Below are 23,430 nucleotides of genomic sequence, written 5' to 3'. Positions count from 1 at the left end.
TCGCTAAGTTGTTGATGTTTTGCCGTCACTACACCGATGACGCAGAGGCACCTTTTACGACTAAATTCCCCTCGTCTCCAAAGAAGACATGTCCCCGGCACAAGCAGCAGCCGGAGCTGCTTATCGTCTCAGGCCACACCGCTGAAAACATCACCCTGAGCTGACAGTGCAAATATAACCATTCACACGCCATGTTACTGTGGAGCAGCGCCAGAAAAGTGTTTATCAATGAGTGGAGAAGAGCTCGCAGCCGAGGATGTGACCTCCATTCCCTTCTTTTAGACACACACACTCCCGCCAATTAGTCACCGACTTCCTCTCTTCAGAAGAGATGCAACAGCAGCGCTGCCGTCTCATCGTACAGAGGAGTCGACCGTTGATTGTTGTGATTGACACGCTCTGCTGATTGTCGGGTTAAACAGGGTCCCTGATCTAAATTGCTAAATAGATGTTTTTCCATCGATATGCTGATGACGCGGCCGTGTGTTTCTCTCAGATAGCGACCACCAGATTTAGCGGCTACATCAAAACACATATCTGTGATCGGCGGAACGCAGATGCAGCGATTAGACACTTCTCATCTGGACACAGTCGCCCCTCACGTCCACGAGACGAGATTAGTCACATTTAATTTCCCGTTGCTTTTAACTGCTGTCCAGAGGAGACCTGCTCTGCGGGTTCTGCGTAATAGCAGTCAGATGGAAAACAAGTGACTCAGTGATCTGACATTTGGTGTTTGGCATTTTGTTTCACTTCACACTTGGAAACATCACGTCCACATATAGCGCGGAGGGGAGTCGTGAGAGAGGGAGAGGACGCACACTGAGCCGACCACTGAACACCTCGCTCCCCCAACGCGCCAAACTTAAGTATTAAGCATTTGCACAATCGACCGCAGTCACGCGCTTGGCAGCAGCCGCAGCGTGGTGACCATCAGAGAATTGATTTTTGTAAAGAATTTGCATTCTACAGCCGCGTCACGGTGTCCTGTCAGCGGGGTTTGTGTGCGTCGTCTGTTGCATCGTAGACGAGTTGAATGGAGCGCTGCCAAACACTGATCCGAGTGAGTGAATGAACGCGCAGGGAAACAAACAAATGCCTGAACAACTGCACGATCTTCAGAAGTTACCCTCCTGATGTTGCACCAAGGCTTCGGGAAACATAGAGAAAACTGTTTCTCTCCCAATAAAGTTCCTCACACAATGAGAAGAAAATGGTAACAAAGGTTTTTACTTGCTAAGAATTGGGCAAGGCAACATATTATTTCCATTATTGATCTATAATTCCATCATATTTTCTTTCTTACTGCCTCGCCGTCTCTAGGTGTCGCCACAGGGGATTTCAGTAACAACCTTCTCATTTTTCCGGGCTTGGGGACACTGGTCGTGTCCAATTAAGCCAATAAATGAGGAGCGATGGGGATATGGTACCTTATAATTCCATAATAATCTTTCTGGGAACGTTAACTTTTAATTGTGGGAATGTTCCCTGAAGGTTCCTCGTTGTGTGGTTGATATGGAAAGTCAGAACGTTCCCCCAACGTTACTTTGTCACAACCTTCTTACAACCGTTATAGAACGTTCCTCTAATATTACTGGCTGTTCTTGACTAAACTGCTGCATAAGAATCTTAACTTAACTTAACTTAACATCACAAATGCAGCATTGGTAAGAAGAGCCAAAGCTGAAAAGCCCAAACCTAAGAACTGCTATCAGAGATGAGAGTTTCCTTGGGTCAGTCACGTATGAAATATCCATCCATGCTTATCTAGTGGGAGGGGCTTCAGATAATTGTCTGATGCATCATTTAAAGTCAGAATTATGCATAATCCTGTGGGAGCCAGGAAGCAGTAAGTGATATCGTGGGGTTTCTCCCCCGTGGTGTTGTTAGTTCAGTCTCTTTCACACATTCACATCTGGGTTGTTGTTAAATGTTAAGACAGAAACTTAATATTAAATTGCTAAAACACCTTTTCCCAGTTTTGAGAAAAACATTTCTCCAAGCTAACTTTAATTCCCTTAAACCTCGAGGTACGACGCCTAACTGGAGCGTCGATGCTGAGACTCGCAAGTTTGGATTAAAGAAGTCAAATCCTGCAGCAGAATATTTTGAGATGTAAAGAAAAAGCAGAATAAATAAAACTAACTGTAAATAGATATGGTTGAAATTGTGGTGGACGGACAAACACAAAAACCTGACAATAAAGTCAGACAGGCACAACTTAATGGAAACCCTTAAGGCTCGGTATCTCTCAACAGCACACAGGAGGGGGGAGGAGAGGGGGAGCCGAGTGTGAGTGAAGGGGGGGGCTGAAATACAGCGAGTGCTGGATAACTGAGACTGGAAGCAGATAAGAGAGAGAGAGGAGGTAGAGCATGAAAAGTGGGATGTCGGACACTGGGATGAAAAAAAGTAAATGTGGTGGAGTGATAAAGCTCCACTTCTTCACCCTGTGATTCCACAATGTCCTGCACCACAGCTATTGTACCTCTTTTCTAACGCTTTAAAAACAGATTCTAACCAGTTTAAACCCAATGAGAGCGAGTTGACCGAGAATCTCATGTTTAGTTTAGAACCATCGTGATTCTCAGCGCAAAACATCGCACACACAACAACTATTAACTTCCACGTCTGTTCATATTCTGACGTCGTTTCTGTGAGAATTTCCACCCTGAAATCATTTGATTAAATGCCAAGTGTGTGGTCCCTAGTCTTGATTGGATCGTCTAATCCGCTTTCGGTTGGAAAATCCTTTGCATCAGATAGGTGCAGCTCACTGCTCCAAGGATGGGTTAAATGCAGAGGTCATTTCTGGTGTATGTGCAAAAATAACGTAAAGTAAATGTAGAATATCCATTGGCAATAGGAATGTATACTTACTCTCCTACTTCGTGGGTTCACCCAGGTTCTGGAATACTGGATATACATGTTCATTTTAGTGTGAAAGAGTCTTTAGAGATCCATCCTCGTCCTCAACTCTTCACCACATCCTCCAGCTACTGGACAAATGAAAACATCACCATGTGTGTTTTCTAACCTCTCTGTCCCACTGACCACGACCAACACAAGTAAAGAAAGTGGAGGAAAAACCACCTTGGGCTTGACATTTATCAGCTGACAAAGAGTGTTCACATTTAACCACCATAATGGCCCCACTTCAGTGGGGTTCGTGGGGGACAAAGCTTTAGGCCCCTGGATAGAAGAAGCTCCCACCTCCTCATTGATCGAGCAGGAGGATTAACTCTGACCCAGTTCAGCGCTGGTGCTGATAATGCTCCGGTTATATTTATAGCACTTCCAGCAGCACTCGCCTCGTTCTTAAGCAAGTGTCGGACTCAAGCTCATAACGCTGACTTTCTCACGATGAGATATCTTTTAAGTTAAAGTGTCGCATGAATAATAAATGGCTGCTGTCAGTGGGTGATGTGATTTGCTGCCTCTAGTGAGAAAAGCTTGTGTATCTGCGACTTGTTCAGACATCAAAGAACTGGGCAATTAGCATTATTAGCATTATTAATGGTTGTTTGCCTCCCACTGATGGAGAGCTTGAGTCTACTCAATCATTTTATGTTCCAGACACCAAATACACACCAATGTGACTTTTGGTCACCCAGATCTAAACAGCTGATTTGAGTCCAATTGAACATTTGTACCAAATTCTGTATGATTCTTTCAAGGCGTTTCACAAGTTTGACCAACGGAATCTTATCAGTTCATGTTTCAGTCCAAGTGAATGTTTGGAGATCACTGAGATCTTTGCCTTTGGTCACCTACAAAACTAATGAGTTAATGAGTCCAAAATGAAAATTTGTGCCAAATCTGAAAAGATTCTCTCTCTCCAAATCTGACTTGATTTTTAAAACTTGGGACACCACAGAGACAACAAACGTTGTCACCGATTTTCAATGTTTTAATCCTGAGAATGTACAGACTAGACCAGTGGTTCCCAATCCTGGTCTTTAGATGTTTCCCTGCTCCAACACACCTGATTCACGGAAACAACTTGTCTAAGTTATGGTTCTAAACAAAAGTATGCAACATCCATTTCCCGGTCAACTCGCTCTCTCTGGTTGATTGATTGCGGGGCTCTGCTCACGCCCCCAATCCCTGTTTAATCATGAATATCAAACACATTTAATACTTATGATTTGAAATCGTGAAGACTCTGATAATGCTAAAATTGTGTCTGTTAATCCCACACATGACAGGATAATTTGGCCAGATAATCTGTTCAAATCAGCCTTAAAATTGGAAGACACTGAAGATTGGCGGAAGGGTCAGATTGGGATTGAAATCTGGACAAACATCCTCTAGTGTGGGTTGAGATTAAAACCCTCGTAAATCGGGCGCCAGCCGTCGGCGATGATGTCGATGAATATTTGTCCCAAATTTGGAAGGATTTCCTCGAAGCGTACTTGAGATATCACGATCACAACAACATGACGGACAAAAACCAACAGAATTCCAGACGCCCGGTCATCGGATATATTAAACATACACGACTCCCATTATGCAATGTGCTTATAAGTAATAATAGAGTTTAAATGTAGTCATGCCAATAAAGCTCATTTGAATTTAAAGCACAGCTCTGGGGATAAGTTTGACAAGCAACATTAGTTAGTTTGTGTTAAACAGAGGTTTGAAATTAAATAACACCCATGAGTCCACGGCAAACACGGAGATCTGAATTCAAGTCTTCACTCTTTTTAAAACATTAAAGATAATCAAGGAATGACTCAACGTTCACCTCAGGCCATGTGTAGAAGTGGAAGAACTATTCAAATGACCCTGTGTGAATCTTTTTAACATTATTCAAATGAGATTGCTTTTGTTTGCCAAAAACTAGACAAGAATAGCATAAAAAACTGATTTAAAGTCTGTGTTCTTTCCCTGTCCATTTCTCCCGGTGTCATTGGGTCAGATCTGTTGCTAGGAGACGGAGCAGAGTAGTGACATCTTTCCATTACCACAGTGTCTTTATTGATTTCCCTGAATTCACTTTTACACTCTGGCCTCTAGTTTTACATTTATTCATTCATACGTCAACTTTTCATCCAACATAATTCCCCCAAAAATTGTAAAATTGTAAAATTGTCCAAAGAGAAAAGGACTTGACGCACGTCCTCGACCGCCGCTGTAACGCGATGATTAGTTGTTGCTCCAAGCAGGTTCTAATTCTCCAGTTGGCTGCCAGTGAACCCGGCGTAGAGGAAGAGGCCATAACATGAAGATGTAATTAAAAAAGCTCCAGACTAAATCAAAGCGACCGCTACTGTGGCTCGATACCGGAATATCTGAACTACGTGATCCCAAACGTTTCTGTTCCACGACTGATTCTCATATTCAAAGATCAATATCTAATCTCAGTAATTTGTGGTTAAGTTTGCTGTGAACAGCGACGCGGTACAGAGTAACTACATTACACTTGACGCCGGCTTTTGTCTCAATCACACCTCCACAACTACTTCCTCCTTCCGTCTGTCACACGGTGAAATACGAGCCCATAAAGGCATGAGCCACCGCAGTGTTGACGCTGATGACGGTCGACCACAGGCGCGGTCATGTGTGGATCCTTTTCAGAGCAGCAGCAATGATCATAATGTGTGTGTGTGTGTGTGTGTGGGAGGACGGCGAGGTACTACGGCAACACCACAAACCTCGTTACGCATCTGAGATTCAATCATAATATGGAATGTGATAAGGTTACGCAGCGGCGGGAGGCAGAGCTCGTGAAACATTTCAGAAGTAGAAGTGATGCCATGGGATTAAAGGGCCAACACTATGAGAAATGTGGGCAAACGTTTGCCCAATACGTTGATTGACCAGTAGATGACAAAGGTCATGTGTGTAGATGTGAGTCTATTCATAGATGAAACCCGAGACAAGTGGGCTAATCTCTAACCAGCTCCTATAACTGCATGTTGTTCCCTTCTCTTAATTTCCTGCCAATCACAGGACTTGCAGATGAAGGATAGACCTGCAGGAAAATCTCCCTGACGACACAAACGTCAGTAAACGTGATACATATGATATTAATATTTTCTTTCCTGTTTCCTGTCATTACATGTCCAGAGAACTGTGAAGTGACCCTGATTGGATTTCCCCGGGAATCCCATTTTCCCAAGATTAAACCCTTGTTACTATGACAACTACTTGGATTCCTTCTCGTCTAACGGACCGTGAAGTTCACACGAGTCACCACCACACAGACGAGATGCAAGGTACAGTACGCCAAATGACTGTTTCTATAAAAACCGTATAAAAGGAATCCCTGCTCTAAACAGAATTGGCATTTTAGGTTTCTGTCTCAGTCTTAACTGTTGGGTACATGAAGTTTGGTTCAGTTTACTGTAGAATTTTACTATGTGAAGAACAAAAGTGCAAAGAATTTAGGCTAATGATAGAGCTAACTATGTTAATAAAAGAGTCCCATAGAGATTATTAGAAGAAAAGCTAGAAAATGCTAGCTATGTTAGCCACTGGATGTAGGAGCAAGTCAACAAGACATGTTAGATGATTCTAGATGTTGGTCACATGGAGTATAAAGACAAAGGATTCATTAGCCACATTAAACAAAATGGCTGCCGGTGAAGCTATCAAAGACACGCCAACTAATAACTGAAAAACCAATGAACGCACTTTGAATGGCTCGAAATTAACAGCTGCACTAAAATCCTCCAATACCATCACGCAATCATAAAAGTTCATTAATGAGGTAAAGACGGCAAAGTTCTCGTGTTCTCCCAAAGTGCAATAAAAAAAACAACTCCAGTCCAGACTACTTCCATCCATGTTGCCGGTAAGCACCGCTCTTTATCTCATAACTCGCAATCACCCCCAGGACACCAAAGGCCAAGTGGTTACACGACATGTCATCGCCTCGCCCGGCTTTACAAATGTGCCATTACCGTCTCCGCTGGGAGAAGGAAGGGCACGAGGTGGAGATGGACTTCATATCCAGCTCATTTTGAAAAGTGATAGACAGTGAACACACCGCGGACCAAAGTCACCCTGTGAGTTAAAAGGCAATAAGAGATCCATTTTATGAAGGAGTGCTTCATGATGTTCCTACAGAGTTTGTCTGATTTCACCGAGCCAAGGAGACTCGAGGGGTTTAAAGGTAATAATCTTTCCTGAAAGTCAGAAAATGGAACAGTATGGCATTTTCATCCCATGTCACATTGCAGGAATAAAACTCTAATAAAGACCAAAAGAGGGGGGAAAAAAGAAGAAGAAGAAGTCATTTCTCAACAGTAGATTGACATACAAACCGACTCCTTTTGCAGACTGTTGAAAAGCAGACTTCCTTTTGAGAGGAGGGCGAGGAAGAGGTAGAGGAGTAAGAGGAGGGTCCGTATATCGTAAGCGAGGATAAGCACAGATTTTCTGATGTCTTCTTAAAATAAAAGAAGTAACATCATCAAAACTGCCTTTATCCGTGCCTTTATAGACCAGCCCTCCTCTCCACTGAGACGAGACACAGTCGCAGACCACGCACACCAAAGAGGGCGGGGCGTTAATGTCACTAAAGTGTACAAACACATCGCAGAAGCTCCAGTGGAACATTTTCCAAAAGGGCAGGAATAAGAGCAGAGGAGTGAAATGGGATCAACGGGGTTTAAAAGGCACAACACAATGCGGGCAAAGCTGCAACAAACATCAAGAGACACACAAAGAAAGTCTTGTTTTGTGACTTTCTGTCCAAATTCACTTCTTATTGTAATAACAATTATTATTATTTTTAACAAGAAGCAAAACTTTTAACAGAATTAGCCGGAAACTAGTGCAAATAATCTCTTGATCATGTTTTGTTGTAGACCAGCCCACACGACAACACCATTGAATTAAACAGAACCAGGGGTGTAACAGTTTCACTTTACTATGGGTCTACATATTTGAGTATGTGGGGAACAGATTTGTAAAGAATGTTGGATAATTATAGAGCTAAATAATTCAATCATTATTTATAATATAATATTACAAACTAGAAAACATCTTAGCATCTCCTTTAAACTCTTTCCATTGGCCTTTGACACTTTTTAAGTAGTTGACATCATTTTATGTTATTTTATTTCAATTCAGTTTTTAATTATTTTGGTTTTATTGTATGGCTGTTACTTTTGCCCATGATTTATATCTTTGAACTTACAGAAACTGTGCTAATCAACCAGAACTGAAGTTCAAATACAGTATTTTCTTAAAGAAAATAACAAAGTCTTCGGACCTGTTAACATGATTCGTCACTTTTGCAGAAAATGAGCTAACTGAAAGCTACATAGCTATTGTAAAACTTATTCTTTGACAATGAATCTGAGAAGCTCTCGTCAACAAGGTTAGCTAATTAGGTGTATGTTAAAGTGTTTTTTTTGTTCTCACCATAAGACAGCACCTGTGTCATTTGTTGATCAATGAAGCTACTGTAGACTAAGCTAGTCATGCTACTAACTTGCTAAGCTAGGTCTGCAGCTGCATGACCATGAGACTGAACATGATTTACATGGTGGTTTCATGTTGATAATTGAAGAAGCTAAAATGACGTCATTATCACAACAGTCACAGCTTCTGTAGACTAAGCTAGGCTAGCTGTTACATTTACATTGTGCTGTCAGCAAATAGTTCAGGGCTACTGAACTACGGCTAAAATGACTTCTAATCTCACATGTACTGTAAGTGAGATTATTCTGACTGAAGTCAAGCTTTAGTTTAACATTCACTTATTCATTTAAAGCTTGATTTAGTATTGTTACCAAGTGACAACATAACATTTTACTCAGCGTGTGTGTATTACCTTGTTTTAATGAGCGCACACACAACACAGAGAACGATCAACAGTGGAGCAATCATTTTTCTGCTAATTGCATTGTTTTGAATTTCAATCAAATGTGAATTTGAAAATGATTCCGCGTTGAGCGCTGAGCTGAACCTGTTTGAAGTTATTCTGCTCCCACATTTCCAATAAAGCGTGACTTCAACACGTATTATCAAGCAAACATGTGTGTAGCGTTACACCCCTGACTTTAGCAACACACAAACCAGACTGCAAACATGTGTTCATCACATTGACAGGAAAGCTGCAGTAAGTTAAGTGTCGAGGGAGTAAAAATACACAGGTTAGATATACAGAGATCAACATGAAGGCACCGCACTACACTTAACACTGCAGGTATAAGCTGCCTCCAAACACTCACTGTGTCACATTCACAACATTCACAACATTCACAACACCACCGCCACTAACTGCCCTTATTACAGGAAAATACAGACACAAAGAAGTGGTTGGAGGCAGCTTTGACCCGTGAACAAAGAACAGCCATCCCTACCATGGTGACTCTGGGAGCGGACGGGCCAATGTTTTTCTCCTGGAAAAACAGAACCCAGTTGTTATTGATTCAATTGTGTTACTTCTGTGGTTATATAACAGGAAAAATACAATCACATGACAATAAAAGAGAAAAACAGCAAAAGTAAGACGTTCTACTATGTTCCCCTTCAATTTACGTAGCAATCTACCCACTGATGATGACACAGAAATGTATATAATACACAAATTATATCTCTGTCAAAACTCATCAGATCTGAACAGAATCAGATAATCTACCGTCAGACTATGGATTATGTAGTACGGATTTGGCCGCAACTCCCATTGAACAAGTTCAGGTGTGAATATCTCAGCGACTTCTTGACCGATCAGGATGAATTTAGTCAGAAATGTCACGGATCAGAAGATAAAAGCGTTACGATGACATCATTTTATGAATAACATTTCATGTCCCACATGTTAGCGATATAACCGGTACATATATGACACATGTAGCTCACGAGGCTCCTGGAAATGAGAACCATTTCAGAGCGACCGTGCCGCACTTTATCATCCGTCATTTTGTTGCCTGATGCCACCTGACGTCATATAACCTGCCCGGCCTCTGTCCCTCACACACACACACACATGTACTGTATGTAAGTAAAATGCCACCAAGTGTAGGTGAAGACAGGAGAATGAATTTGAAGATGATGAGAGGAGAGAGGAGGATAATGGGGGAGAAGGGAGGAGGCGGAGAAAGTCACTGTTATTCCCTGCACTCCGACACCACAGGACTCCAGCCATGCGGCACTTTGATCCATCACTATTGATTAACCATCAGCCTCCCACACAGCGACACACACGTACAGCGAGGCGAGGCATTCCGAGCAGTATCTGCACCGACTTTGACCTTAAACACAGACCTTTCATAGTTCAGAGTACATTAATACACCAGAGTTGTTGCTGTTGATACATGAACGCAGTGTCAGCGGGAGATTACATGAAAATCCAAGCCATGAGAGAAAGAGAATGAAGATGTGAAAACACGAGTAACATCAGCTCCAGCAGAGAGACAGTGTAGAACACACGGATCATCGCAACAACAAGCAAACTTTTCATCATTTATTCTGCTCGTCGCCTCAGTGGCCTGGAAAACATTACAATTTCACTTTTCTCTTGGTCATTTTCTCGATGAATTGCTTTGTTTTTTTTTGAGTCTGGAGCAAATAAAGCATCAAAGACTGTGTGTGGTTTTTTTTGATTAAAACACACACAATTACACACAATTACCAACGACCCAGTCGTCAGACTAGTTGTAATAATAGAGAGGATAAAAATGGTCTCGCCGCCCAAACATGGAACATTTTGTTCCAAAAAAGCTAAATCATCCATTAAATTGTTGCAATTACTGTAATTTCAGCCAAAAAAAATCACAATTAGCTAATTAGTTAAATGTCTGTGAATGTAACCTGGTTAGGCCTCACAATGTTATTTTTCTACATTTGAACCTAAAATTCTGTCATATTTGACCTGCTCTCCTCCTCCTTTAGCTCAGTCAGACGTGGAAGTGACATAAATAAGTGAGGAGTCTCCACACTCACTAAAAACGTCTTGTAAGAAATCCGTCGTAAAATTAAAGTGCGATGATGCTCAAAAAATACACCTTTTTTTTTTATATGATTCTTTTTATCGTCCGGACTCACAAATCTCACTTTGACCTAATGAGCTTTATTGATGTGCGGCGTCTGATAACCTCGCCTCGCCGCAGATTTATCGTGGCCGTTTGCGACCTCGTGAGGCAGGAGGACGCGTCTCCTCCTCCTCCTCCTCCTCCTCGTCCTCCTGCTCCACGTGTTAACTCCTGCAGACTCCATGACCTTCACTGTTTTACCAATTATTACCCAATCAATGCTTTGATAAATCCATCAGACGTGGAATTAGAGGTGAACGTACAGTATTGACGACTGTGGAGGGTTTTTAGCCTCAATCTGTGACACAGACCATCAAATCTGTGAGGCCGTTAGCCTCGAGTGGAGGGTGAGTGGACCCTCAGTGACCCTCAGTGACCCTGTGACCCTCAGTGACCCTCAGTGATGGTTTAAAGCTTCTGTTCTGGTTGAGGTGTAGATATTGATTTGGTGATATATCGTCGTCCTTCCTCGTGATATATACGATAACGGATACGCCGGCGAATATCAATTATTTAAATTAACAAATGAAGGAGCTCTAAAGTAACTACTTCATGTCACCTCACGGTGGCGCTGCTGAAGTGAATGACGGTAAAACTTGGGCGTTGGAAGTGACCTGGCTGACGATGAAGAGGGAGTTTACAGTGGAGAAAACTACGTTAAGAGATGCTCCATCCACGTTCATTACATAGACTTTATGACCTTTGACCTTTGTTATCTTTGTTGTGAATAAAAAGAGAAATCCTGCACTTTTAACCTTAACGATTTTCTTTTCTTCAGTTGGACAGATATCGCAATGTATCCCTAAATATTGATATTATTGGTATCGTGGACCGCGTATCGTATCGTGATGTACCGCCCCTAGTCCCATTAGATGAATTCATTATTGTTCATTTTGATGATTTCTTAAACCACTCACTCTCCCACACCAAATCCCATAAGGAACATCATTGATACACAGGAGCTGCTGGTCTACTGCTGCCTCGTGTGGTCACTGAAGGCAACTCCCGTCTGCTGTGACTTTGGTGCAGGGAGAGTGAGAGGTTTACATTCACACCACTAGTTGCTGGCTGGTGATCAGTTGGTCCAAAGCAGGCTTGTGCCACTGGTGGTACACGCACCACAGTTTGAGAACCGCAAGGAAATAAGTGGTTGTTGCAGCCCAACACTTTTCTTTGACAGATCAGTTTACTGAACGTTCCATTAGTTTGGAAGAGAAATGTGACGAGGAACTCGACGCCGCGGCGTTAGTTACACTTCTCCTGACTCAGCTCGCTGCGGCCTGAGTGTGTGTGCGTGTGTGTGTGTCTGTGTGCGTGGGTGTGTGTCTGTGTGCGTGGGTGTGTGTCTGTGTGCGTGTGTGTGTGTCTCTGTGCGTGGGTGTGTGTCTGTGTGCGTGGGTGTGTGTCTGTGTGCGTGGGTGTGTGTCTGTGTCTGTGTGCGTGGGTGTGTGTCTGTGTGTGTGTGTGTGTGTCTGTGTGTGGGTGTGTGTCTGTGTGTGGGTGTGTGTGTCTGTGTGCGTGGGTGTGTGTCTGTGTGTGTCTGTGTGCGTGGGTGTGTGTCTGTGTGTGGGTGTGTGTCTGTGTGTGTGTGTGTGCGTGGGTGTGTGTCTGTGTGTGTGTGTGGTTGTGTGTGTGTGTGCGTGGGTGTGTGTGTGTCTGTGTGTGTGTGTGTGAACGTTCGCCGCCGCACAAGTAAACAATCGTCTGGTTTCCACGGCGTCGACATGTAAAGCACTCAGTTATTCTGACAGCTAATTTTCCCTGTGATGCACTGAGAGCAGATACATCACAAAAACATCGCGTTCTAACTGTCAGCGGAGCTTTAAATGAAACGTGGGGGGGCGGGGCAAAAGTGTGTTTTAACACTCAAAACTGTGCGTGTCAACGGGCGCGACCACGCCCACGACCACGCCCACTGCCTCTCTCCCTTCACATCTTCATCAGCTCTCGACGCTCCTGACATCGCTGAGCGTGTCACGCCTTTTTCTCTCATAGTTGAGGTTTTACCACTGAACCTTTTAGCAGATGATCAAAAATGTCTGTTACGCTCAAAAGCTCAGGACGACAACGCTCGACTTTCCCTTTAACAAATCTATTTGTCCTCATTTGGACTTTTACAAAAATGCACCCAGGTTAACGCAGATGTGCCTCATGTGAGCGTCATTAATAATAATGTTTATTAAAGTGACTCCAGCGGCTGCTGCCACACTGAAAGATGCATATGTCGCATTAACGCTAAATGGTTTTTTATGACTGCGGCGCTTTGCACACTCCTGTGTTTCATATCGCCACACACACTGCAGCGCGGGGTAATATCTTAGAATAAACCGTGTTTGGTTCATGACGCCGAGGCAACCGCGCGCTGATGAGCCCGGGAAAAAACATCTGCAAAACACACACAAATAAATAAACAACAACAACAACAACAACAGTTGAGTTAAAGGTACAGTGTAGCAATTGTGTGTGTGTGTTGGAGAAGTTACGAAGCATCAAAAAAAGATATTTAGTTTGTCTGTAAAACAAACACCGTGTCTCAAAATGGCCGCTGGTCCTTCTCCTGATTTAAATATGGAACAATTTATTCAATCAGCTGATTTTTCTTTTATTTAATCTGTGCAAAATGATTTGACTTGAATTTTACACCCTGGAGCTTCACTCATCTCACTCATCTCATGTTATTTCTATTTTATTCTGCTCCGTCTTACGTCTTAATTGCTTTCTTTTGTTTTGTCCAGACTGAACGACAGCACATTGTTTAATGATAATGAAGAAAAACAAAAGAAATCACATTTTTATTGATTATTATCCTTGTTTTTTGTTTTTTTAGCTGGAGTTTGGCTTGTAATTGGAGTTGTGATTGGCAGAAGCAGATAGATAATCAAACCGTTTATCTGTCCATCCATCTTTATGCTTCTAATCCTCGGGGAAGCTGGAGCCGATCCCAGCTTACGTTCGGCTGGAGGCAGAATTATATCCTGGCAACGCACATACAAAAAAAGGAACCAGGATTCAATCCAAGGACCTTCTCGCTGTGAGGAACCTCCAAGACTTACAAAAACTCAGGTTTCATCACATTGTCTCTTGTGTGACTCGTGATTTACTTTTGGACGTTGCTGGTTTACGCCGGTCTACGTCTGCCTCGTCTGGGGAGTTCTGTGACAAAGGATGATCCAGAACAAAGGATTTTAAACTCCAGTGGAAGTTATGGATGGAGGCAGCAGTGATTTCCTCTATGTGCTTTGGTGTGGGAGAGTGAACGGTTTATAAAGCGACACAAACTTCAGTTTTCAGCCTGCTGTCGATTTTCTCATCATTTCAAAATATTGTTATCATTTTTTTGTGCTTGTCTCCATGGCAACCACACACTATCCTCCCGCTGGCTCCTCTCTTGGTATCTGATCGATATAATATTCTTCTGTCAGCTTGTTTATTACAGTTTCTCCACGAAGGAGGTCATGTTTTGGCCACGATTGTTTGGTTATAACTCAAAAAGTAAAGGTTGGATTTGGATGAAACTGTCTGAGGATGTAGGTTATGACCCTCAGAGAGGATTACTAGATTTGTTTACTCTTTTTTTTTGGGTGATCCGGATACAGATAAGGATTCCAGGGTGTATTGAACCTTTTGAGGTGTACTCTCTGAGCTTGTTGGATCGACAGCATGTGTGCTGCCTTTTCTTCATTGTGATAAACAAGAGAGCATCAGGGAGAGGATGTTTTGGCCTAAACAACAAAATATAACTTCATATATTTATATATAACTTCATATAAATATGAATAAATGTGTTTGTGGAGAAACACTTTACTTTTACTCTGTTACTAGATTTAAACTCATTTGAACCTTTTAGAACTGTGATTCAACTCCTCAGGAAAAAATGTCTACTGACGTTATAAATCGTGAGAACGTGAGAAGAAGAAGAAGTAGAAGCTTATTTCCATGAGTTCCATTCAAACTGATTGCCCCCTGGTGGCTGTTCAGTAAAGTTTTACTTCTGTGTCTTTTGGAGAACCAGAATGTTTTTTTTAAGGACACTGATTTTGGTAACTGGTCCTTGTGCTGCTCGATTTGACCACAGAACTCTGATTTCTCTCAGAGTTAGCCTTAACGACTTTGTGTCCCCTGCGGAATGTTCTCCACTGGGGTGGTGTACCACAGGGCGCGATTCTTGGACCCCTCATTTTTTCACTGTGTTTGCTTCCTTTTGGTTCTATTTTAAAGGAAATATGACATTTCTTTCCCCTCCTATGAATATGGCTTATATCTATCCATCCATCCATTCATCTTCTACCACTTTATTCTCCACATGAAGGTTGCTGGTGCCAATCCCAGCTGACATAGGGCGAAAGTCGCCACAACAACTGTCTCACATTCTTGAGCATCCAATTTGGCTAAAACCCAGAGGAAGAGGACTTTTATTTGTTTTTATTTAGTTTGGTTTTATGTCTCTTTACTGTCCAGCACGTTAAATGTGCTTTATAAATAAATTGGACTGATAACACTTTTGTTTTTCCGTATTATCTTCTGTCTCCTGTCATTACAACACTGACTCGAGAAGTTCTGCCTCCCAGTAAGTAAAACAATCGTGCATTTTCCACCTCATCGCCCACCCTGCGTGTTGATTTCCCCCCTCAATCAACACCTCGTCCCGGTGGCGGCGGCGACGACACGCTCGCAGTGGCCCCGCTAATCACGCCGCATTAGCATATTAACAAATCAATTGGCACAGAAGAATGAATCCTCCTGTACCTGTGGCAGAAACACACCGGGTGCTGAATGATATCACGTACTCAATGTGTGCTTTGTTTAACAACCGTCACCCGCCGCCGCCACACACACACACACACACACACACACACACACACCACTCCCCTGCTGGGTGTGTTGGATTGCTATCAGTCCCTGAGAAATTTGCTTACATAACGCGCTGCCAGCAGCAGCAGCAGCATCAGCAGCAGCAGAAGCAGCAGCAGCAGCATCAGCAGCAGCAGCAGCAGCAGCAGCAGCAGCAGCAGCAGCCTCCATATTAGATGATAGCATCTTAAATGGCTTTTTGACAATGTTGCATCTCACTCACAGTTTATGAAGTCAAGGCCCTTGTGTCTCTGTGTGTGTGCGTGTGTGTGTGTGTGCGTGTGTGTGTGGTCCAGTCTGTGTGTGTGTGTGTGTGTGTGTGTGTGTCTGTGTGTGTGTGTGTGTGTGTGTGTGTGTGTGTGTGCGTGTCTGTGTGTGTGGTGTGTGTGTCTGTGCGTGGTTCAGTCAGTGTAAATGATGTCAGATAAAACATCATTTGGATTCTCTCCACACTGGAATCTGTTCATCGGCCTGTTTTTCCTTCTTTTCTCTTTTTCACGATCTGGAAACAAAAAGGTTTGTGATCGTCTCCGTTTAGCAGCCGCTTATACGACTGTTTAAGAGAGAGAGAATCTGACGGGCTGGAGAATGATGTTGTTCAGGGGGGGGGATTGAGACTGTGTGAACACACGGAGAGCCCGTGGTGACGCCATTAACCAAAGCAGGGTACAGAGCTGCCACCAGTTTACACAAGTCTTCTTTCAGGGAGGAGAAGAAGAAGAAGAAGAAGAAGAAGAAGAAGAAGAAGAAGAAGAAGAAGAAGAAGAAGAAGAAGAAGAAAAAGAAGAAGAAGAAGAAAAATACAGCTTTCTTCATTAACTCTCCATCTCATACATCAATCCCCCAAGCTCAGATAGAGCAGGGCGAGCGAGCAAGTGTAAGATTAAGAGAGGGAGAGCGAGAGCAAAGATTCGATAAAGACGGAGGGGGTTGAGCCTTATTTCAGTGTCTCTCACACACACACACACACACACACACACGCACATGTGCGCACACACACACACACACACACACACACACGCTGCTGCATGATCAAAGTAGAAAATGCTGTTTTAATTCCAAGAATCATATCTCATCTCGTGTCCACAAGCTCATTATAGAGAATGATGCTGCAGGACAGAGGAGATGAAGACGAAGACGAAGGAGGAGGAGGAAAAAATTCTTCTTCAGTCTTCTTCAATTTTCTGTCCACGTACTCTCTGGTCTGGACACTGCAAATGAACAACAATGACCTTTCACCTTTGTCTCTGACATTGGTGTGTGAGTGTGGACGTGTATTTAAATGTTTGACGGATACTTTTGTCCGTCTCTTGGATTCTTATTCTGTCCACAGCTCAGTAATTAACCTATAAACTCAATTTAAAGCATAAAGAACTGAGGACACTTATAACTTATAACCCAAAAAACCTTAAAAGTTATGAAAACCAAACTAAATGTCCTCACTCCTTATAGTTTCACCCTCCTTTAGATCTACTTGTCCTTACGGTAGAACCTCAGGACGTCCACAGAACGACCAGCGTCCAATCACAGCCGAGATTCAGCAGTTTGTGACCTCAGCTTCTCAGAAGCACTGAATAACTGTCAGGTATGAGAAGAAGTGAAAGTTATCTTGGGAACAAAAACTCACTCATTGAACTCATTTTTTCACAATTCTACAGCCGCTGTGATTGGACGTCAGTCGCTCCACAGATGTCCTGAGGTTCTACCGTAATGACAAGTATTTGGGCCCAATTAAAGCTCTATTTCTCTTCTTTCCAGTATCCATCCATCTTCTACCGCTTTACCCTTCACATGAGGGTCACACGAGGGGTGCTCTGGTCTAGGAGTTACGGTAATGAGAAGTAAGCAACAGAAGGTCTAAATGTGCAACCCTAACCCTCAGAACGAAAAACACAGTATAGTGACAGTGAAAGCAGCGATTATCGTGCACAAGTCACAAAATACACACTTTTCCTTTCATTTTCGTTCATCAAAAACGAGCCAAGCAAACTTATACATACTGTATATATATACATATACATATATATGTATACAAATCCCACCCCCTAAAGTCGATGAAGGATCACAGGTGATGTCACGTCACCCAGCAGCAGCAACGAGCACCGAGGTGTGACCGCTCCTGAGGAATCATATTTTCTGACTGTGGTGTGTTTTTCCGTGGTCAGACACACGTACACACACACGTACACACACACACACACACACACACGTACACACACACCTGCACACCTGCACACATCCGTCCATACATCCATACATTATCCGCTCCGTCTCCTCGTTCAGCGGCACAATCACAGTGGGCAGAGACTCCGGTTCAGTTTGTTCTAAACTCATTAACAACAGAGTCTTAACAATGGTGCAGGAGGTGTGGGCGAGAGACAGAGAGACAGAGAGACAGAGAGAGAGAGGGAGAAACACCAGCTCCTTCATAATCAACTGTCACTCATTTGCTAAGATAAAGGCTTCTTTAAGTCTGCATTAGGGGGCGACGCGAGCCACGCTGCGGCAATTTAATTACAATCTTTTACCCAGAGTTTGACAAAAGGAACATAAATATATGCAGTTTCTTGACTTTAAGAATAGAAATGTGTTTTCCCACAAAAAGACAGAGTCGAGGACATGGGAACTTTGATGGAACCAATTTAGAGTCTCTAGACATTCCCCACTGAGCAGACTTATATTAAAATATTATATTATTATAAATATTTTGTATGTTCTATGTTCTAAAAACAATTTCTTTAAATTGAGGTGTTGTGTATCAGTAAAGTAAAAAAATAATTTTGGCATTTTAATTACATTTCTTAGCCCATCATTTCGTACTTCTTTACTTTAGTTGAATCTGTACTTCTGTCAGTCTTGACTGAAACTGCAACATTAAAAACCCACTTGAATACAAATGTTACAGCCTAGAAGTGCAGCAGACTTGCCTGTAGAAATGACAGTGTTGTCCAGCAGAGGGCGCTGTAAATGCCCTCTACACCTATCAGGAATAAGCAATAAGCTTTACTCTTCTACTGTAACCCCAGTTTTACTTACTACACACAAGTATCTGTACTACTTTTGCCACATGTGTTAATGATTCAAGTTCTACAAGTTATAAAACGATGAAATCTTTAACGCTGTCTCACAGCCTGGAACACAATAGCCGATCGAGGGCATTTAATCCACCTGAGCGCCTATTGATGTGTCAATCATGATCGCGACATGTCGTAAAAATCAGCCTCTGGAGCAGAACCAGCGACCCAAGGACACGGTTCCCGTCTCTCTTCTCTTTCTCCTGTCATGTTTCAATAGCTGTTGGCGGCGCATCAACGCGTGACTCACGTTGATGAGTTCATTCAGTCGTCAGGATTTTAGCGAGCAGCCACGGGGCAACAGACTCCACCCCCACCCCCTCCCCCCCCCTCCCGAGAATCGAACACAGCTCTATTAACATTAACAGGAAAAGAAGGCGCCGGCGGTCACACGGGTGCCACTGATCACAGCCATTGTGATTGTGTGTTAATCTCCACATCAGAGCGGGGGAAGCTAGGTGGGTTTCCCAGATCTTTATGACGCTAAACGCACTTTAAAGGCACTTTTAATATTTCATCACAGGGAAATAAATCCTTTTTTCTCTTTCTTTCACACACGCGCGTGTGTGTGTGTGTGTGTGTGTGTGTGTGTGTGTGTGTGTGTGTGTGTGTGTGTGTGTGTGTGTGTGTGTGTGTGTGTGTGTGTGTGTGTGTGATGCTAACCCTTGGAAGTCTTTGTGCTTTTATCATTTTAAAGCACTTCATTAAAGGCAACATGTCGCTTGTAGCAACGCTAACAGCTAGTTGTGGGATATCCCCTGACTTTAGCTTAACTGTGTTTTTCAGTGTAATATCTCAGCAACCGTTGGATTAATATTGGTGTAAAAAAAACTCAAATATTCATGTTTCTCATTAGTGTTTTACAAACACCCGCAGAACTAATGACAAAGCCATTAGCTTAATAGCTTAATAGCTTTGTGTTTAACGCCTGTTAGCTAAAGTTAGCATGTGTATTTTATAAACTGCTTTTATTGTTTTACTTCCTGTCGTTGTTTTTGTCACTTGGCCTAAACTTTATGATCTGTTTTGGGTTTTTTTCTTTGACTTTCTCTTCTTTCTTCGTCCTAAAACTTGACTTTCATTTTTGTTTTGTTGCTTTTGTTTAACTTCATTGTCTCTATAGCACGTATATATATATATATATATATATTAAATATATTAAATATTAAACAGTTGGTGTGTTTCATCGACTTCTCAAAATCAGTATAGGTATGTGTTTTTTTCCCGTTGTACTTCCTGTTTTACTTTGAATTATATTCCTTCCTGTGTCCAATGATTCACTTCCTGTCTCTGGTGGGAGGAGATTGCTAGGCCCCGCCCTGATTAGTGCCACCTGTGTTCAATCACCACTTCCTCCTTTGTGTATTTAGCCTCTTTGCTCGCTGTGCTTCTTGTTGTTTGTCAGTTCATGTGCTCACTCTCGGCCATTTTGTTTGTGAGTCATGTTCTCTGGTGTTTGCTGGTTTTGTTTCTGGGTTTTAGTTTTTGTTCCCGCTGCCTGAGGTCACGTCAAGTCTGTAAGTCTGTTTCCTTCACCAAATGTCCTCTTTGCACTCGCTGCACCATCATGGGCAGCCATTTTAGGTTCTTCTAGAACGTCACAGATGACAAAATCACTGCTTTCTTCATGTTTTGGCTTATTTTCCTACAAACATTCTTCAGAAATGTTCAAAGTACTAAAACAAGTATTTTTTGTTGCATAAGCTGAAAGAGGGTCAGCTCAGTTGAATGTTATTAAGACAGAGGGGCATAAAGGCCCATTGTTAAACGTCTTTGATCATAAAGTGGCAGTTTTAATGAAACAATCACATTTGGATTCATGACGACAAAGACCACTGATTATCGCCCTGGTTTTCCCCCAAAGGCTTAAAGCTCACACAGTTTTTGTGGGAGTTTTAATATGTGAAGCAGATCAGAGTCAGTGGAATAACACACGTGTTCAAGTGACGGGAAGTTTGAGTGGGTCACAAATCTGTTCTGATTAAGCTCTGTTGTTGATTTGATGAAATGTAACTTGTGTACTTTACAGAATATTCCTGCAGGTTGGCTACAAATGTGGCTGTTAAAGGCACAGTTTGTAGAGTTTAGGTAGTAACTTTCAGAAGAAATACTGTATTTATTTACTGTGTTTTCATTTTCACAACTGATTTGTGTCTATCTGGTCTAGGGCTGCAACTAACATTTTATTTTCTCGATTAATTGTTTGGTCCTGAAAATTTGTCAAAACCTCGTTTTGTCCACAAACTGAAATGATTCAGTTTGAATGATTTCTTATGTTATATGGAGCAAAGAAACCAGAAAATATTCACTTTTAAGAGCAGAAAACCTGAAAGCTTGCTTTAATTCTTAAATGAAATGAAATGAACAAATGGTTTATACTGACATTGAATTGACTCAGCACTGGTTCATGTTTTTAATGCTACCTGAAGGCTATATACTCGAATATCCATCCTCACCCTGGTCAATGCAAACATGAGGTAAAAATGTCGTCATTCGTTAAATCACACACGGGTTCTTGAAGCGAGCAGAGTAAGGCCGGTCCCACGGGGACGATTTCCAAATCTGACACACAACGAACTTGGTCTTTAATCCTGAGAAAGCACAAACCACCAGGACCCAGTCTCGACGCAGAACCACACGCGTTTAATCAACATTAAAATCAGAAGGCACCCGCGATTGTCGGATCAGGACTGAAATCAGTCAGTTATTCTGTGGTATCTCTTTCCCCTGCAGATAAATATTTAAAGATGTTTTCATGTTGACAAAAGTGAAACAGTTGCCTGCAACATGACGACACAGCAACATGATGTAACCCCTTTGGTTCTTTTGATCCCTGCAGACCCTTTTACGGATTTAAGGAAGATAAATAAAACAAGAGTGGGAAGTCGAGCCCAACCTGACGGAAGCTTCAAAGGTAGGGATCCGCCGTTTTGATGCTTTACCAAACTGGCACTTTAGCACTTGTCTGTCTGCCTCCATGTTACACAGTAGCACCGAGCCTCGCTTTTTACTCTCCCTCTTGCAAAATGAATGACTGCTTTGTGCAAATATTTTCAAACCCTGTTGAGAGCAATAACACGCTGCATAATGGAGAGGCACTCGGGGAAAACAGAGCTGGAAGAGGCCAGTTTGTAGATTGCAAATTGACGCTTTACCCAGGATTCCGGTGTTTGGAGAGGGGAGCGAGCCCCTCCCTGCACAAACCATTTCAAATATTTCCGTTTTTTTAAATGGAGCCAGGGAATCTGTCTTCGTCTCTTTTGTGAAGAGGACTGGACATCCCAGAACTCCTGCTTGTGGCTTTTTTGTTGTTTTGTTGGCAGAAACCTGTCAAACTCTGTGACAAACAGTTATTGGATAACGTGCAGGCGAAGCTCTTGTGTCTCCTTCCATCATCACTGTCTTGATATCATGCAGGGAAGCAAATCGAAAGGTGACTGAAGTGGAAAATGACTGTTAGTGTATTTTTCACTCTGCCCAAACTGGTGCATCATGGTAATTCGGCTCAGGAGCCGAGGATTCAACGGTTTTTCCACAAAGAAAACGTGCGAAAGCAAATGCAATGAGACTAAATGGCTGTGTTTAATTATTACGTTGTGCGGCGCCCGTACTCGCCAGCGCGCTCCCGCTACCTTCCACAAAGTGTCATATTTCATGTTGGCATGCGTTTCAGTCAAATGAGAGCGAGTCAGGTTGATGGATGGAGGCTGTGCAGAGATGATGCATTTCCCCGGTGATTGCTTTCATAGCCATTACTCACGGCACAGGGTGATTAGTAGTCCGGCCGCTGACACCTCTGCTCGTGCTCCGTGTGACGCAGCAGCCGTCTCTTAGGAGGGTCCGGTCGCCTCTGCCATAACACTGATCTTTGATTACTGGGCTCAATCAATAGTCCAAAAAGCGTGCCTTCTTATCAATCATCGCTGCCGTACCAAAGAGGCTGGACTGGCTTTGTGAAAAATCACTTGAATTCTGACTCTGAGAAGTCATTGTGTCGCCTGTCAAAGTTATTTTGGCAGGAATTTGTCAGTGTTGTCCTTGACCAGTCGCCATATGTATCGAGGGAGAGGACAACAGTTTAACTCTGTCTTTACACTCTTATGTGGGGATCAGTCGGGGACACAATTGCAGGCTGATTTTCAAGTGATTTGGTCGTGGCCTGAATATGAATGGTGGTATAGCTATCAAAATAATGTCTCCCAACTTTATTCTGATGTTACGTCAACTTACAACAGGGTGAACGGCAGCCTGCATCGTCTGTATTTGCACTATGGAGCTTCAGGTTTCAGGTCCATGCCACAAAAAGAACGTTATACTTTTACGACATACTCACAGTCACAGTTCCGACCATCATGCACTGGGTTACCTAAACATTTATATGTGAAAGTTGTGAAAAAAAATCTAATCTTTTATCAACTTTGTGGGAACACAAGAGCAAGAGTGTTCTTATATTGATAGAAGAGTAGAAGAAGAAGAAGAAGAAGAAGTGGTAAAGCTTGTGTCGGACCCTGGAC

The 23,430-nt window shown here is 42.6% G+C and overlaps 1 protein-coding gene across 1 annotated transcript in view; it reads right to left on the bottom strand.

Moving 5' to 3' along the window:
- The window catches only part of LOC131448143 (protein shisa-6), a 67,862-nt gene that overhangs the window by 13,465 nt on the left and 30,967 nt on the right, over positions 1-23,430 (bottom strand). Inside the window, exon 4 of the mRNA XM_058620286.1 lies at positions 9,321-9,359. Within this exon, the coding sequence (XP_058476269.1) occupies positions 9,321-9,359 (39 nt within the window). The remainder of the gene's footprint in view (positions 1-9,320; positions 9,360-23,430) is intronic.

This window comes from Solea solea, chromosome 21, assembly GCF_958295425.1.
Source record: "Solea solea chromosome 21, fSolSol10.1, whole genome shotgun sequence".
Classification (NCBI taxonomy): Eukaryota; Metazoa; Chordata; class Actinopteri; order Pleuronectiformes; family Soleidae; genus Solea; species Solea solea.
Note: the sequence above shows the minus strand (reverse complement) of the source record. Positions and strands in the feature narration are given on the sequence as shown.